At 39.7% G+C, this 16516-nt stretch overlaps 2 protein-coding genes across 6 annotated transcripts in view; one reads left to right on the forward strand and one right to left on the reverse strand.

Moving 5' to 3' along the window:
• Nucleotides 1-13592, reverse strand: part of otofa (otoferlin a) — a 78054-nt gene extending 64462 nt beyond the window's left edge. For all 5 annotated transcript variants that reach the window (XM_042390502.1, XM_042390503.1, XM_042390500.1 and 2 more), the window contains exons 1-2: nt 13280-13592; nt 7894-7952 (exon numbers count right to left, since the gene is read on the reverse strand). In XM_042390502.1, coding sequence (XP_042246436.1) covers nt 7894-7952; nt 13280-13361 — 141 coding nt within the window. In that variant the 5' untranslated portion in view covers nt 13362-13592. The remainder of the gene's footprint in view (nt 1-7893; nt 7953-13279) is intronic.
• A 2523-nt stretch (nt 13593-16115) lies between these two features.
• fndc1 (fibronectin type III domain containing 1) overlaps nt 16116-16516 on the forward strand; it is a 41986-nt gene continuing 41585 nt past the window's right edge. Inside the window, exon 1 of the mRNA XM_042390927.1 lies at nt 16116-16308. The gene's annotated coding sequence lies outside the window, so the exon portion shown is untranslated. The remainder of the gene's footprint in view (nt 16309-16516) is intronic.

Here is a 16516-nt window from a genome sequence, read left to right on the forward strand (position 1 = left end):
ACCGGAAGCCTTGAGGCCACAGTGGCCTATCAGAGGGACTAAACGCTCCACGGAAGAGTAGCTATAACTGCTATGATCTCACGCTGTAGCACTGTGGTGAGCGGTTGGGTGACCGGGCCGTCCTCAGTTCCCCCCGCTCACCATCCTTTGACATCTTATGACTGTTGCCATGGACACAGAGGATAAAAATCCTCTATGATTAATTATAAACAATAAGCTCCAAATAGACACTTGCTTACAACAAGGTTTGGGAGATTTATAATATTTACTATGAGAACCTTTTGTATGTTATGCCCTTTCTTTTGTGCTACGTTTCCAGCTCGTTATGATCTTATGATGTGCAATCCTCCACGCTTGGATTCTGCAGGCTTAGATGTATTCTTAAAGGATAAAAGAGATAAGGGTAGACTGCTGAAATAGGCAGTGGAAGTCACCTTCTCATTACAGCAGGCTTTAGCAGCTGGCTCCATATGCTATATAATATTTAGAATGTGAGAAAAGAGTTTTGCTGTATTCTGTGGATTTGCTGTCATGTTCAGCGTGAGACAGTTCACCCCTGCAACAGTAAATTATTAAATGCTAGAACTTCACTCGAACTTCACTGCATACAGTCCCTGACCTTAACTTCCATTATTCTGCTTCTCTCCATTCTTTCTTTTCCCCTTTTTGACTCATGTGTTTTTTTTTTATTATGTAACAACCTTGTCATTGTGGAACACTTAAACCTTTCATTTTGGTGATCTTCACTTTCTGAAAAATCATGCTTGAGCAAATTTCAAGTTCAATTATTTAAGACCATACCTAAAAATATGTCGTTTTTAAAAACCATTGGCTTATTCTATTTCTTTCTTTTTGTCTGTGCACCAATACTGAGAATACAGTATATTTTTGCACAGCATTCACAGAAGATGGATCTTGTGTCCCTAGCTTGTCTTGTGCATTCCTATAAACTGAACAGCCATCGAGACTGAGTTACATCTAGATTACACAGTAGTAATGCATTCAAATACAGCCTCTGCAATTGAGACTAACTCTGGGAAGCTTTTAACATACAATTTTAGTGAGAATTTGCTAACTTTGTTGAGAATCTGCTAATTCTTGAGGGCGTAGTTTTGTATTTTTACCACTGGATTGCATCAAGTGGTTCATATTTTGTCTCCAATACACACACTGAAAAAGTCGGGATGAAACAGCATTTCTGACAAGCCACATCTGCTGAGAAACTCGATCTTATCCAATTCACTGACATTGCTACGTGCACGCTCCCAACCCAGTCTCAATTTACTTTTTTCCAATTGGACTGTCCATCCCTGTTTCACTTCCATTCCTGCTCTGTTTCTCACATGTCACTCTCTCTCTGCTCATGCTGCAATGTTTCTCCATTTATTTCAGTCTAATTTACAGCATGTCTCAAACAAAATGCCACAGCTGCAGACAAACTGACATTAATCCGGTCAGAATTCTTTCACTCACCAAAATGTGATGTATATTTATTAGTCACTGCAGCAGCCACAAGCCATGTTTAGACAGATTCCAGTGTTGTTGCTTTCTTTCTCATTCATCATCATTCATACAGTATTATGTCATTACTGCACTGATACTATGCAAGAAGATTTAAGTGAAATCCAACAAAGATTACTTTTATGTAAGAGCAGGTGTGACTTGGATGTCTCAAGTTGGAGGTAAATCCTCCTCTATTGAGATTGAGTGGCACTGAGGACATCTTTATCCAGTTAATTCAATCAAATCTCATCGTTTGAAATTAGACTCTAATAAGATTGCAGTTAACTCCCCAATTTGTGCTGTGTAAACCAGATGGTGCAGAGATAATGAACAATACATTTGTCAAGTAAGCTGCTCCACAACTCAAAAACTGACGGTGTTGTGCTGGGAGATAGCGCTCACCCCTCAATTAAGAACTTTTCTGCTGAGATGGATTTTTTTCTTATTATTTTCAACAAAAGAAGCTCTACCTTCTGTTCCTCTGGTGCCTATTCAACCTAATATGTTGCGGTACAAATGGCAAAACAACAGCTCAAGCTAATCCTATTCTACATTTGATGTAGAAACAGTTATTGTGAGAGCTAAGCTTTCCAACACAAAACTACTTAAAAAAATACATCAAAACATTTACAGCAATACAGTATAGGACTGAAATACTAACTGAACTAACGAGGAGACGAGGTGCCGGTGGGGAGATGCACAGAGAAACTCAAGTGAGGGGAATGAGGAGATGAAACAGGAGAACGGAAAAGAATGCGATAGGCTGGGGAAAACACTGAGAAAGGGCAGAGCTGATGAGGATGATGTAGGGCAGGCAAGGAGGGAAGAGTGGAGGGAAAAGCAGGCTGGGAACAGAGGAGGAAAAACACAGGGCAAACTGAAAACCAAAAACCAAGCATACACATGAATATAACTTAAATATATAAGTCACATTGAGCAGGAACAGCAAACATGCCTCGACATAACATTGACAACCTTTAAAGGGTCTTTAAAGAACTCAGACATACATCGCTGTTGACATAAACATGAAACAATAAGTTTGTCAAGTAGAGTGGCCTGCATGAAACAACAAAAAGAGGACTGAAAGGCAACTGTTGCTCTGAGTTTTAGTTCACTTTTGCAGTTAGTTTCTACGAGGGTTAGTGTGTAGCAAGCAACAGTCCTCAGTCACATTTCCTTGAGAAAACAACTAATGTTAAAGCAAACTTCAATATCAACCTTGAGGGCCTTTTGCCACTCAGTTCAAGTTCCAGTTCAATGAACAGGGAAAAATACCGAGGGCATCTGCTGGACTGGTGGGGGCACATAGAGCCAGAGTGGAACAGAACCATGACACTTTGGTCTCATCTACTGGGACCATTTTTTTTGCAATACCAAAAAGAAAATCTATTTGGCTTTATGCCAGCTGTTTCAAATTGTGATACTTCATGACAGAAATTATTTCAAACAGAGTGCCCTGGAAGCCGAATGGTTACGGTACATGCCACATAACTGCAGCATGCCTGGTTTGATGCTGGCTAGGGACCCTTGTTGCATGTTGTGCCCCTCTCATCCCTTGTTTCCTGTCTGCTTATCTACTATCAGCTGTCTAATAAATAAACCAAATAAACAAAAAAAAACAAACATATATTATATTAAAAAAAAGAAAGAAAGAATTTCAAACATACAGTAGGAGGGAAGCCGTATGCTGTATAGTAGTTTCCTCCATGCTGTGCTTCAGATGTAATGACTGGACTGTAAAACACAAGAAATCTAATAAAGGTTTAGATTTGTGTAGTCCTAATTCTCTATTTATGGACATATTTTATTGTATATTGTTTTTTTACTGGGTAATTTTTTTGTAGTTAAAGTATTTTTCCAAGATTACTTCATCTACTTCATTTTTTACCATCCTTTGCTTAGGTATACCTTGTCACTCCTGAGAGAGACTTCTTAAAGCAGAGGAGTTACAAGCTGATGCACATGGTTACACACACTAACAGCAAAGGAGAAATGGGCACTTATATTTTTTTCCTCTCCTAAGGACTTAATGGGCAAAAATATAAATATACAGCATTCCCTGCAGAAATGATGTGTGTGCAATCTGTATGCGTGTGTGTATGTGTGCACATCAGCACACTTGTTTAATTCAGTTTTTTCATTATAACCACAGATCACAACATTCAGTTCAGTACAATTTACCAACTGTAGATTCCACTGTGCTCATTCTGGCTGCTTAAATTTCAGCCTCCAGCTTCCCCCCAACTCTAAACTGGCAAAGAAAATATTCTGTACAGATCATCATTTATTCAGTATACTCAGAGATGGGAAAGCACCTCCATGGAGTTGCCCTGAATCTTAAAAACTGGTGAAGTTCATAAACTATATTTAGTACTTGCAATATTCCAGCTAGTGTCTAGTCCAGAGGCGACTGCTACTTCTCATCTGATCAAGTGGTCAGCAAAGCAACAGCTGAACATCCAAAAGTAACTCAACCTAATGCATACATTTATGTTATAAGAGTCTTTTATTCTGCAGTGAGTTATTGGATACTTGGTATGATGTATATTAGTTTAAAAACCTCACCCTGATAGTGATATGTTCTCATATAACAGATACGCCATACTTGAGCCCACTAACTTCCCAAACCTCATTACCAGGGCAGCCAGGGAAGTGTTTTGTTGGAAGTGACCTCACTGAGGTCTCAAAGCACGCCCTTGAGCTCTGACTCCTGAGCAGGTTGATGAGGACTTCAGTGGTGAAGTAATGCAAAAATGTCCACAGCTACAAAGAGAACTACTGAAACCAGTCAAATTTGCAACATGCAAACTGTGATATTCAACACGAGAGTCAAGTTTCACTATTCGAAACAATCGCTATACTAGCAAAGCATGCATGACCCTCATATTTATCTGCATTTTTTTGGAGCAACAATAAATTAGGAAACATAATGCTGCAACTATTTCACCATGTATGCAGTCCTTACCAATCAATTTTGTGATACAGGTGCCGAAACAGAAAGCACACAACACCCTAAAAAAGCCATGAAAAAGTCATGGGATTTAGAGATTTTGTGTTACGTAATCACAAGATTCTCATTAAAAAGTCAGGCTGTGCACTTAGTGTGGGGCTGTAGCAGCTGGAAGTCTGTGGAGAAAGACTATTCTCATACTCATTACGTTTGCATAATAATCCCCCTTGCTTTGTCTGCATATAGTTCAAATCTCTTGACATCTTTTTTTTGTAAACTAAACAAATACATAATCTAATTCAGGCATATTCTCTCTGTCTCTTAGACACACACAGTAGCTACAGGCCCAAACTCAGTGAACCCTGCGGTCACATACAACACTTGCAGGGCTTTCTGTTCTTTGCTCCAGTTATGTCTAACTAGTGAGGGGGAAGCCCTGTTATACTGCAGCTAAAAGCCAAGTCCCACCATACAATGAATAATGAATACAGATTCCCCATCCAGTCTATCCGCATACTAGTTCAAAGGCGTCCTGCTAGTCCATGCATAAAGCAACAAGACACACAACTCTATGCTAATGGCCAATTCAACTCCAGGGGCTGGACTGAGCTTACTGAGCCATGCAAATGTTCCAGGGCTAAGGATGAAGATGTCAGATGAAGAGGAGGTTGATGAGGAATTGCTCCAGTGTTTGTGGTGGGGGGAGGGTTAGGAAAACAGTGCATGTATGCTTGGGCACCAGCGGTATACAACACATAGTCTCAGGAACCACTGAAAGCACGAGTCGTCCTAAGGGAAGCCCGGACATTTTATTGACGCTGAGTGATCCTAACGACCTCCCAAGCAGTAAGGCATGCAAGACGAGAGCATCGAGTGAGGCTGTCACAAGCAATCGCGTATCAGTGTCAGCCACTCAGTTCTAAACCAGTTACTGTAAGGCAGCACGCAGGAATATTGTCACAAATTTTCCTGACACATCTTTCCCCTTTGTCCACTTTTCTCTCTCTCACATTTCACCCGTGATGTTACAAAAGCAGCATTATTTCTGCAGGGGTATGTTTCTGTGTGTGTGTGCGTGTGTGCATGACTATGCAAGTTGCCAAACGTGTACAGTCATTTAGCCATTTTCCTGATTAGACTGAAAACAAAAGCCTTGGTTATCAGCAAAGGAAGCAGCACTCTGCTTGTGAGCACATCAAAGCAGTAATGTTTTTCTCTGTAAAAGCGAACAGCTCAGAGAAAAAAAATGTAGACAAACCTCCCATAGGAAGTGTCTTTATGTGATTGAGGCTCTACCTTTTGTTTTTGCTTTTTTCATCCCTTGACTTTATCCCCTACCTCTGTTCTGCCTCTCTTGCTTCCACCCTGTGTGGATTTCTTCTCTGTTGATCCCCCAACCCTTATATTTCTCTTACCCCCCCCTCCTCCGCCCAGTTATATTACTCTTTGCATTTGAATCCATCATAACGCTTTCTCAGTGTGACAGGAGCCTGCAGGAATCCTATTGGGAACACTTCCCAGAATCCCACAGCAGCCACAGCGAAAAGAGACTGACCAGCCAGCACCACAGGGGCTCAAGTGAAATCCTTCTGGTGTTAAAAGACAGAATAATGTAATTTTCTGCACTTCAAAGAGAAACAGTAGGGAGCACATAATCACTAAACTTTCTTTTGCAAGTTTTAAGTTCTTCTGGCAAAAGAGGCTTTTGTCGCTACAGCAGCAGAGTGTGCAATGTCTAGTTTAATTACAACAGAGCAAGTGTTCAATGACATGCATGGGTGGAGGTTGCTACCTCTGTTTCGCCTCTCAGATCCTGATGGACCATCAATGAAAAGGAGAGGGCCATTAGGCAGGACATTGGCCATTTGCAAGTGAGAACCAGCACAATGGCTTGTAAATGTGATTGTCTTTTTATGTTTGGTAGCCTTGCAATGGACTAGCGCCCTTTAAAATCCTACGCTAGTTAATAATATAGAAAATTGATGTAGATATCAATGTTTTTGTTCAAGGTGACTTACATTTTTTTTCACATTCACGCACATTGGAAGCGATTTGAGTTTCAGTGTCTTGCTGAAGAACAAGGATCGACTCACCTATCTTGCACCTAATGGTTAAACTGTTCTACCAAATATGAACAAGTGCTGGATAATAAATGGGATTATTGTGAGGATAATTCAACAGCATGACTGTAATGTGATAATTGGCAACATTCTTAAAAAAAAAAGTTTGTATTCTCTCACCAATGCTAGTGTATAATACAATGGTAATTTGTTGTATATCCAATTCATAAAAAACTCTGCAATTTGTTAAGAATCAAGGTAATTATATCATATCATATCATAATCAATGACACAAGGCAAGATTACAGGGATTCATTGGTGTAGATTTCACACTTTTCATTAATATGATTCTTTCACTCTAGGGAAAAGACCAAGTGGCAACTGCCACGACCTGAGGCTGAAACCAATGCGGAAGTACCTTAAAGTGCAATGCCACCGACAGCTGCTACATGCTGGCTCCAAGTGACTCCTATTCAATATGCATTAGCTTCTCTCAAGAAATACTAAGTCAATAATCTTTTTCAATAAGCCATCATGGTCTCAATCACCCTCTCATGAGTGTGCTGCTGATAATTATAGAAATTATTGCTCTGTTAATGAGATTTGAAGATTTATAATATGCTTTTTCTGCATGTGGGCGTTAATTGATAGCTGTGATTGACAGTTGACTCACCTGCCTCTCTCCCTGGCACCAGGACTCACACTGAGTCCCACTATTGTCAGAATATTTCAGTAAGTTTAATGTTACTTGATAATGACACTTGCCCTGTTAGCACAATTTAGCTAAAATAGCTAACATTAGCCCAAGTGTGCACCCGTCCGTGGCAGCGGGGCGTGTTTCCAGAGTGTGAAAGGCAACACCTCACACTCCTTATCTGGAAGGTCCTGCTCCAGACAGAAAAGATGGCACCGACCATAAGCAGTCGCTACAATCATCTTTATACAGTATACAATTTATAGAGAAGACTTAAACTGTAGCTCAACTGTTCTACTTCATTCTCTATGTTGAAGAAATTTGAAGTAGTAATAGAGTTATTAGATGCTTACTATAACAACCAAGTTATAAGACTGACTATGTAAGCGTAAATGTGAAATCTTACTGTACTTCTCATCGTGTAAAAATATATAAAATCATGTTTGAGTGTTAATGTGATCACTTTAATCTGAGTACAAACAGATTAAAAGTGAACATTGCCTCCTACATTATGTCTACTAATTACTGCCTCACTTTATTAACAAAACTTGCAGGCTGTGCAATCAGCATGTTGTTATCTGCAGTGGAGTCGGGATGGTTGTGGTTTCTATTAAGTCAAGAGATAACTGCTTATCGGTCATTATCGGGGTGGGCTGGCGTATGACAGAGGAAATGAAGACACTGACCTCATTAAAGTGGGCCACTGCTTCACAGTTCTCTGCTACATGGCTGTAGAAGGACAGACCTGAAAGGTAAGGAAGAGTTAAGAGGTTAAGGATGGTTAGATGGATCAATAATGCAGTTGCAATTAATGTCAATGCCGTTTGAGTGGGTGGGCACACAGCACAGGCTGATTATAAAGCACTCGATCTTTATATTTAATTTAATCTGTGTGCATTATGGAACAGGTTATGAAAATTGAGTTTTAGGTAGGTTGTCAGTCATAGTAAATATATTCATCACTCATAATCAATCATCACTCACAGGCATAATGAGAACTTTTCCTTTAATTCCTCAAGTACATTTTGCTGCTAATACATCTGAAGCATTGACTTTTACTGTCAGGGAGTATTTTTGATTCATGTATGTATCGATTCACAGAGAAATTTATCAAGATTAAAACGGTCCCAATACTGTCTGTTTACATCTGTCACATTAAAGACCAGTGAAAAGACAAATTAATGACTAAAGTACCTGAAAAATACACAAATGAGACTGGCTCCGCGGAGCCACAGGAGACAGAAAATAAATGCAGACAGTTGAATGGCTACAAAATGACTCACTATGCGTCAGAATGGAGACAGAGAGACAGAAAGATAAACAGATCCTAGCAGAAATGAAATAGAAAAGAGATTTTTTTTGGTTATGGACAACACAATGTACAGAATTTCCACATGGTCTCCTTAGATAACTGTGAAAACAATAATGTGGTGGGGCAGTGTGTATTCAAGGTTATATTCAGGGCAGAGAGCCGCTTACTGTAACCTGATTCACTCATGCGTGCTGCAGCCTGTGCTCACCTGGTTGCTTTGTGATGCTCATGAATGGCATCAGGCGGCTGTGTGCGTTTTGCTTTGTTGCTGTAGTTTGTTTTGTGGGGGTGTTGATGTATTTTTTGGTGCGTGCGGACAGCTGATGTGTACTGACACACATTTATGTATAAAAATACACACAGGCACATGTGCACACACAAAGATGTACAAAATGAATTACAACTACTGCCAGGCTGACTGTGATAAGGAGTTTGAACATAAATAAACATTGTGGATTGATGATTTATTATTATCGGTGCTGAAAGTATCCTCTCACACATTCACAGAACCACTGACCTCTGAGTTTACAAAAAGGAAAAGATACATCAACATGCAAAGGTAAAACTGAAAAGATATCATGATTCAAACAGCCTCATCAGTATCCAGAGTCCCCATTTTGACTCAGTTTATCATCTCTGTCATAAGTGTTCCCATCTCTCTGTTCCATCACTCCCTACTCATTACAACCTTAGAAAACCCTCATCTTTTGAAATATATATATATTTTTTTAGAAAATAAACACCACTTAAATGTCAGAGAGGCTGACAATATTCCTCCTACATTATTCAAAACAGAGGCATCACTGTCATACCAGCGTTTTCATCTCACTCAAACGTGGGTTTGGGAAAGTAGATCATGTGAAGCTTATATAAGGTGCTCAAAACTAAAACAACATTCAGCTAATCAGGTTGTCTTTTGGCCTTGGTGGAAACGGTGAGGAATAATGTGACAGAGAATAGAGTGAAAAGAAGGATTGAAAGGACCTGTGGTGGGAGAAAGAAAAGGAATGGATTGTATATATATATATATATATATATATATATATATACCGAGCAGAAAACGATAAAAGGAGTGAAAGAGAAGGATGGAGAACACTGTGAAAGACTCAAACTAACACAAGTGAAGTGGGTGTAGAAGCTTTTAGAAGCTCTTTAGCTGTCCTTCGGTTTTACCTGAATTTCATAAGATTTACAGTAAAAACAAAGAAATGGAGCGTAGAGTAGAAAAGTGGGAAACATTTTGTTTGCCATAATGCTATGGGTGTTCTTGCTGTTTGCCATAATCAGAGTCTCCCGGCATGCCTCTGAGCATCTCATGTTTATTGTCCCATACTGTCTTATTTCCTCATTTTCTGATCCATTTACGAGACAAATCAGAGATGGTGTACATACCAAATAGGTGCCACAATTCAAAACTAAATATGCAATAAATGTCTGTTCCAGCAGAGGACACATAGAAAAGAGCTTCAGTGAGCTCCAGGAATGAAAAGGAACTTTCTAATAAGTCATCCTTTGTAACGGAGTTATAAGCATTAATTAAAGATTGATAAATCATCGCATTTGCAGTTGTAAATGTTAATAAGCCATTAATTAACGTCTTGTGTTTCTATATTCTTTAAATTAATATTTAATAATGGGTTTCTATAGTAATCCATCAAGTCTACAGGTGTAAATTTTAAGTTATTTATTGGTCCAGATGCCCTGTGAGAGCTAAATATTTCCACAAACTGGCAATTTTTTTTCTTAATAACAGCCTATAGATAATCTATAAAGCAGTAGTAAATGATTAATTAACCATTAATAAATATTAATTAATGCATATAAAGGGTGATTTATCACAAAGTGGTACCGGAGTGGCAATGGCATCTGCAAAACACAGTGGATTGACCAAAGCTCTGTTTCAGTCCAGGAATTTAAGAAGATTTTGAGTAAAAAAAGCTAACAAACGAGCAGCAGAACAGCAGTGCAAACGTCAAGTATCTGAAACTTAGCAAGAGGGTTGATAAGTGGTGAAAAGAGTTGAAGGGAAGGCCTTATCTAGCAAGCTGTAATTGAATATTTAAATTGATGTACTTGTGAACTCCTGCAGGGTACTGTGCGATTGCTGAGCCAAAGCATCAGCAGCTGGAGTGTCATTCTTTGATAAAGCGCAGCACTACAGTTACTGTAACAGAAGGGATTCATCAAAGACTTGTCAAGAAATCAATTAAGTTTTCATGCCTGGCCTTTGAAGAAGACTTTTTTTTCATTTCTGCTGTTATCGAATAATAATGAAGTTTTAGCTTGACCAGTCAGGAAACCCCGACGTCTTCTTTATTGCTTTTTTATATATTACATCTTGAATGCAATCGATGCCATGATTTATGGCTTTTATTTTCTGAAAATATTGGAGATGTTTGATTCTAGATAATGTGTGTTGTTGACCATATTACTGTGGGTCTCTTTCCCTGTCAGACACAACACGGGAAGTCGGCCTCACATGACGTAAAAAATCTTCCCACCAGCCTCTCGAGGGGTCATGTATAGTTTGACATACTCAGAAGGGGCTGTGGCTTCCTGGCAGACTTCTTCCTCTCTAAGCAGGAAGTTGCTTGAGCTGAAAGCAGGAAAAGTATGACTCAAAAACCCACAGCGATGAAAGAGACTGGGGATGCAAGACGCAAAGCAAATACTGTGAACAGAAAAATACAGTATGTAAACATTTTGCAGTAGAACAGTAATAAAACCTTAATTTAAAAGGGCTTATGATTATGCCTTCAGTAAAAAGTCTATTTAAAGTACAACGGCAGAGGAGAAGAAACAGGAGAAGAAAAAGTGGATGGTAATAAAATTTCCTCCATTTGAAATGTTTTCACTGTCTGTGGCAAAGTGATGCTAATAAATCTGCCTCTTTTAACAATTTAACATCAAAATAATCAATTTTTCAAGAGTGAAATATTTATTAAAAATCACATTAATCATATAGTGGTTGTCATGGTGATTCGGTGTACAAGGGGTCTGATCCTCTCTCTCACTAACCTTTTCTGTGATATTCATTATTTAATGACCCATAAATACCTAAATACACAGCACATATTTTACATCTGGCCACTCGGATCAAGCGATTTCATATAAACAGATTGCAGTAAGTGAGTTAGGAAATGAAAAATCTGATTTCTGGTTCTGGTTGATATTTAACAAAAACACCCCACATACAGTTTAATCGTATGTGTGTTGAACAGGACAGGTGTGTGTACCATGTCTAATAGGCTTAAATGTTAGAAAATGCTCTCCATTTTAAAAAATTGTTGGCATATTATGTAATATGTCCTGCATCTAAGAATACAGTTGGATGTGCACGGCTTCTGCCTTTTTCTATTTATTCAAAAAAGCCTCACATACAGAATCTGACACCAGTAAAAAACAGTGAAAGCTACTCATGTTTTCAACTTCAAATTACACTATCTCACTCAGATATAGGGCAGAAATTGAGGTAAAAGAAGCAGCGCAGACACCAACACACACACACACTTTGATGCTTAGCATATTTGAAATTATAAGCAGATGAACTGCAGCAACTGTGCTGACAGTTGGGCCATGGGGACTGGTGGAAGGGAGTAGACGGTCTAATCCTTGACTTGGATGACGGTTCATGTAAGATCAACACCCTGATCACCCAGCGCAGAGCACAACCACTACCCCCCCCCCCCCCCCCCCCCCCCCCCCCCCCCCCCCCCCCCCCCCCACACACACACACACACAGGCACACACACAGGAGAGGAGAGGAGAGGAGAGAGGTTGGGGGTGGTGGTCTTGTAACATTCTACACAATACTGGTGCTGACAGCAGGAGTCTAAACAGGGATCTGCTGGGATTGAACGCTTGTCATCAGTCAGAAAGAGTGTGTGGACTGATCGCTGTCCAAGGTGCTGAAACACCCGCGTTTTCTCACACAAACACACACTCACATATTCACACACACAAAGAGATGAGTAGATGAATGAATCCACTGAACTCCTTCTCTCTTATACTCACCTCTGGTCCCTCTTACAGTTGCAGCGGTTCCTGTTTCCTCTGGGACACAGTGTGGCTCAGATGCTAGAATAAGCATGACCCTGTAGTAATTACCCCGAAGGCTTGATAAAACAGACCCCCACACCTCGACCCCCGCCGCCCTCCTCGGCCCAATCGATGCCATAAGCATTGTCAGTTGTAACCTACTGGCCTCTTGGTCTTATTGCTGTATGAGTAAAACACACATATCTGGTGGACACATCAAGTGAAAATCATAAGAATTGTAAAATCACTGTTTTATCACGATGGAGTTTTGCGTTTTCTCTATTATTGCAGTTATTAAAGAGCTAACAGCCAAATATTCATATAATATTTCTATAAGGATTTTAAGTTTAGTTCTACTGCCCTTTTAAATTGTATAGGCTCATGCATAGGGTGTTTTTAATCTAAAGTGGCCTCATTTTAAATCATTTTTAGAGGTGATAGAGAGGATCAACGCGATGCATTCAAAGACTCTTGCTGTGTATGATCCAGTTTTCCTCCCTGAGAAAAAAGCGCATTGAACATCAGAGTGCGGAGCGAGCGCGTCCCCGAGGACCGCCGATCCTTGAGGGGTTTTCCCAACTTTTTACGCATCCAAGATGAACTAATTAACTTCCATCACATTGTCAAACATAAATCAAATCAGCTCCCACCACACAGCGTGATTTCATTTCAAAACTTACAGGCTAAAACATACAGAAATCTGGCAGATAAACATGTCATACCTCTGAATGTAACTTTGGCGATCCTGTCACCTTTCCCCCGGAGGTGGGCGACCGTCTTCAGGTGAACCATTAGAGCCATCATTAGTCCAAACTGGTCAGGGGAGTAATTTTACTCCACACAGATAAAACTTGAACCTGCTTGCTGCAATCTGTATTTAATTATCTTTAGGTGAGCCTCTCCTTGCGTCTGGATTCGCTGGACCCAAAAATCGTTTTCCATACGGACAGCATGTAGAACAATTTGTATTTTTTTTTTTTAACTAATAGTAACAAAAGTGTGAATTACAATAAGCACATGCTCCAGTTAACATCTCCTCCTGCTCTGTGCTCCGTGGCTGATGGGTGTATTCCGAGCTGCCACTTGCTCTCACTCTGCTCGTCTTGCAGGAAGGGCGGGGGGTGGGCTACAGCTTCAGCGTGGGGATGGTTGATGCTCTCATTGTAAGATATCAGTACAGCCCTGGAATCTGAGGCAATCATTTTTCTTCAGTGCGTAAAAATCTCCCATATAGTTATGATACTGCCTGATCTTGGTCAGTTAAACAAGATTCTAAAATACATTCAGTAACTTTAAATTCATAAAGGAGAGACTAAAACTAAACTAAAACTAAAAAATCCACATTATGTAATCTTAAATCCCATTAGAATAGATTGAAATGGTGTATGTGGGTTACTGAATAAATGGTAATGACAAGTGGATTATTCATGCTCCATGACAATGCCCTTAAAGTATGTTTGAAAAACTTTTTGTAGGACTAAATCTGTGTGACAGATGCAGAGTAGGTGCTAGGCAACCCAATTTCCCACTTAATATCATTCAGGATGGCTAAAGTCAGGGGTCAGATCAGGTGAGCTTTGCCTGTTCGTCTTTGTCTGGCACTGGCCAGTGGTTGACCTTTCTGATCTGGTAAACTGGCATGATGAGGACAAAGAAATCTTTCCTCAACCTATAGTTTGTGTATTTGTTACAAGAAAGGAGAAGCAGAAGGGTAGCTGCCCGTGTAGCTACTAGGGCCGTGAGGGATTCTGCATGCATGGAGGAAAATGAGAAACATTCTGTCGGCGCAATGAGAAAATGTAAAAAAGTGACCCTTTCCCTGAACATTATCTTTGATGTTATGTGTGGGAAACATGAAAATGTGAGCGTACACCTGGAAAATCAAACATGACTTTTCCGGGATGTAGCTTAAGGGGAAAGCACGTGCAAAGCTATATTATTACATTTTATACTGACATTCTAATTTTACCCCATAACATTTAACAAGTGATAAACTAAACTGTGCTGGGAGTTTTTTCAGAAACGCTACTATTTCCAGGAGTATCACAGTTCCACGAGTGGCAGCAGGAATCCTTCTGACAGGACTGTGAATTTGCTGGCGCTTAACATCCCAGCAGGCACAGTGGGATGTTAAGCACCAGCACAGCTTATAGGTTCTTATAGGTAGGGACAGACAAGACTCAAGTCATCTGCTGAGAGAAACTTCCACATAAAAATACATTTTGTGACAATGAAGTATAGACCGACTCTTTTGATATGTATATTCAGTAATATCCATTTGGTGTTTCTGTTTACTCAACCGGTCTATTTCAGTTACCACAGTAAGACAGTTTATTAAATGTTTTTCTTCCCCCGAACCCTCTTAGGGAGTTTGGGAAAGCTACAACAACAATGCTTGAATGAAAAAGCTAATTCACTAAATCGTCACCTCTACTTTATGAGAACACCAGCCGATGTAAAAAAAGCATAAATTGTGTTATAAATTTGGTTGGATGCTGAGCAGCTCTTTACCAAACAGCATAATGTAACAACCTTAGTATACAGGAATAACAAAATGACAAAAGAAATCAGATTAAACTGTTGATAGAACGGCAACAAAACACTCATTTTAACACTATTTGTATAAACTCAGCCGGACATCCAGTCTTATCTGATACGGTCTTATCAGCAGAGACAACCTATTTCATCATGAGCATCTTGTCTTTTCATTTGGGGGAATTAAAGCAGGACCTGACACAAATGACTGCAGGCATGTGTAAAACAAGGTAGGACACCCTGCACTGGTTGAAGCTCTACCTGAGGAGAAACTTGAAATCCTGTCTCTCCCTCTTTGTATGTATGTGTGTGTGTGTGTGTGTGTGTGTGTGTGTGTGTAACAGTGTCTGTGCACATTTGCAGGTTTGCAGGGAGAGAGAGAGAGAGAGAGAGAGAGAAAGCAAACTATCTACGTAAATAATACTTTTTTAGTTTAAAAATGTATTATGTTTTGTGCTGACTCATGCACTCTTGAAAGATGCTGCAGTAGTGTGTGTGTGAGAGAGAGAGAGAGAGAGAGAGAGAGAGAGAGAGAGAGAGCGTGACAGGCTACTAGAGACTCAATCAGCACCAGTAATGAGTTTATGAAGTCAAGGCTGGAAGGCCAGAGACTATAAAAAACAAACTTCAATTACTTTATTGGCCTCCGGGGGGCCATGTAGACCACTGACACATGTATTGATTTTGTGGCCAATCTGTCAATTTTATTTTCATTGACAAATACTGAAAAACCAGCCTGATGAGTTTACAGTTTGCATATGACTACTGCATCTCCAATATTGTAGAAACCACAGAGGCATTGTGTTTTTATTATATAATTTAAAAAATCAATATTCATTGCATGACTCATACTGGGCTACAATTTCTTTTGTAGAATCTCACATCTTGTTCATTATGTTTTTTATTTTAAAGTCTTTTCCTGGTGCAGGTAAATAGTGCAGCCAAAAGGGGGAGACGTTGGTCTGAAGTAAAACCTCCTACAGATTTACAAAAGTCTTGATCGTCATCTGAAGCCCATACAGATACTGTGTAGAGAGACAGACAGATGACATGTCAATTACTTACCATACTTACTGACAATTATGAGTTAAAGTTCCAATTCTGTCTGTGTAAATAAGAATATTACAGACATAATAACCTCTGAAGATTATGAAGAGTATCTGTGAAAGAGTAGCAGACTCAATTATTGCTCATCTGGAAGATTGCTGCTGATCTGGTGAGATTTTTTACTGATAAAGTGCGACAAAAAAGATCAAGAGGACTCTCTGGGAAACCTGAAGAGCCCATGCATGAAATAGGCTACGTGCTGCAAAGGTGTAGTGAGGCAGAAACCCCTCATTTTGAAAATGATCAGAGTATAAGTAATTTGCAGTATAATAGACTGTATCAGGCTTATAGGCCTACTATTACCCAGCCATCTTAAT

Source organism: Thunnus maccoyii, chromosome 17 (genome assembly GCF_910596095.1).
Source record: "Thunnus maccoyii chromosome 17, fThuMac1.1, whole genome shotgun sequence".
Classification (NCBI taxonomy): Eukaryota; Metazoa; Chordata; class Actinopteri; order Scombriformes; family Scombridae; genus Thunnus; species Thunnus maccoyii.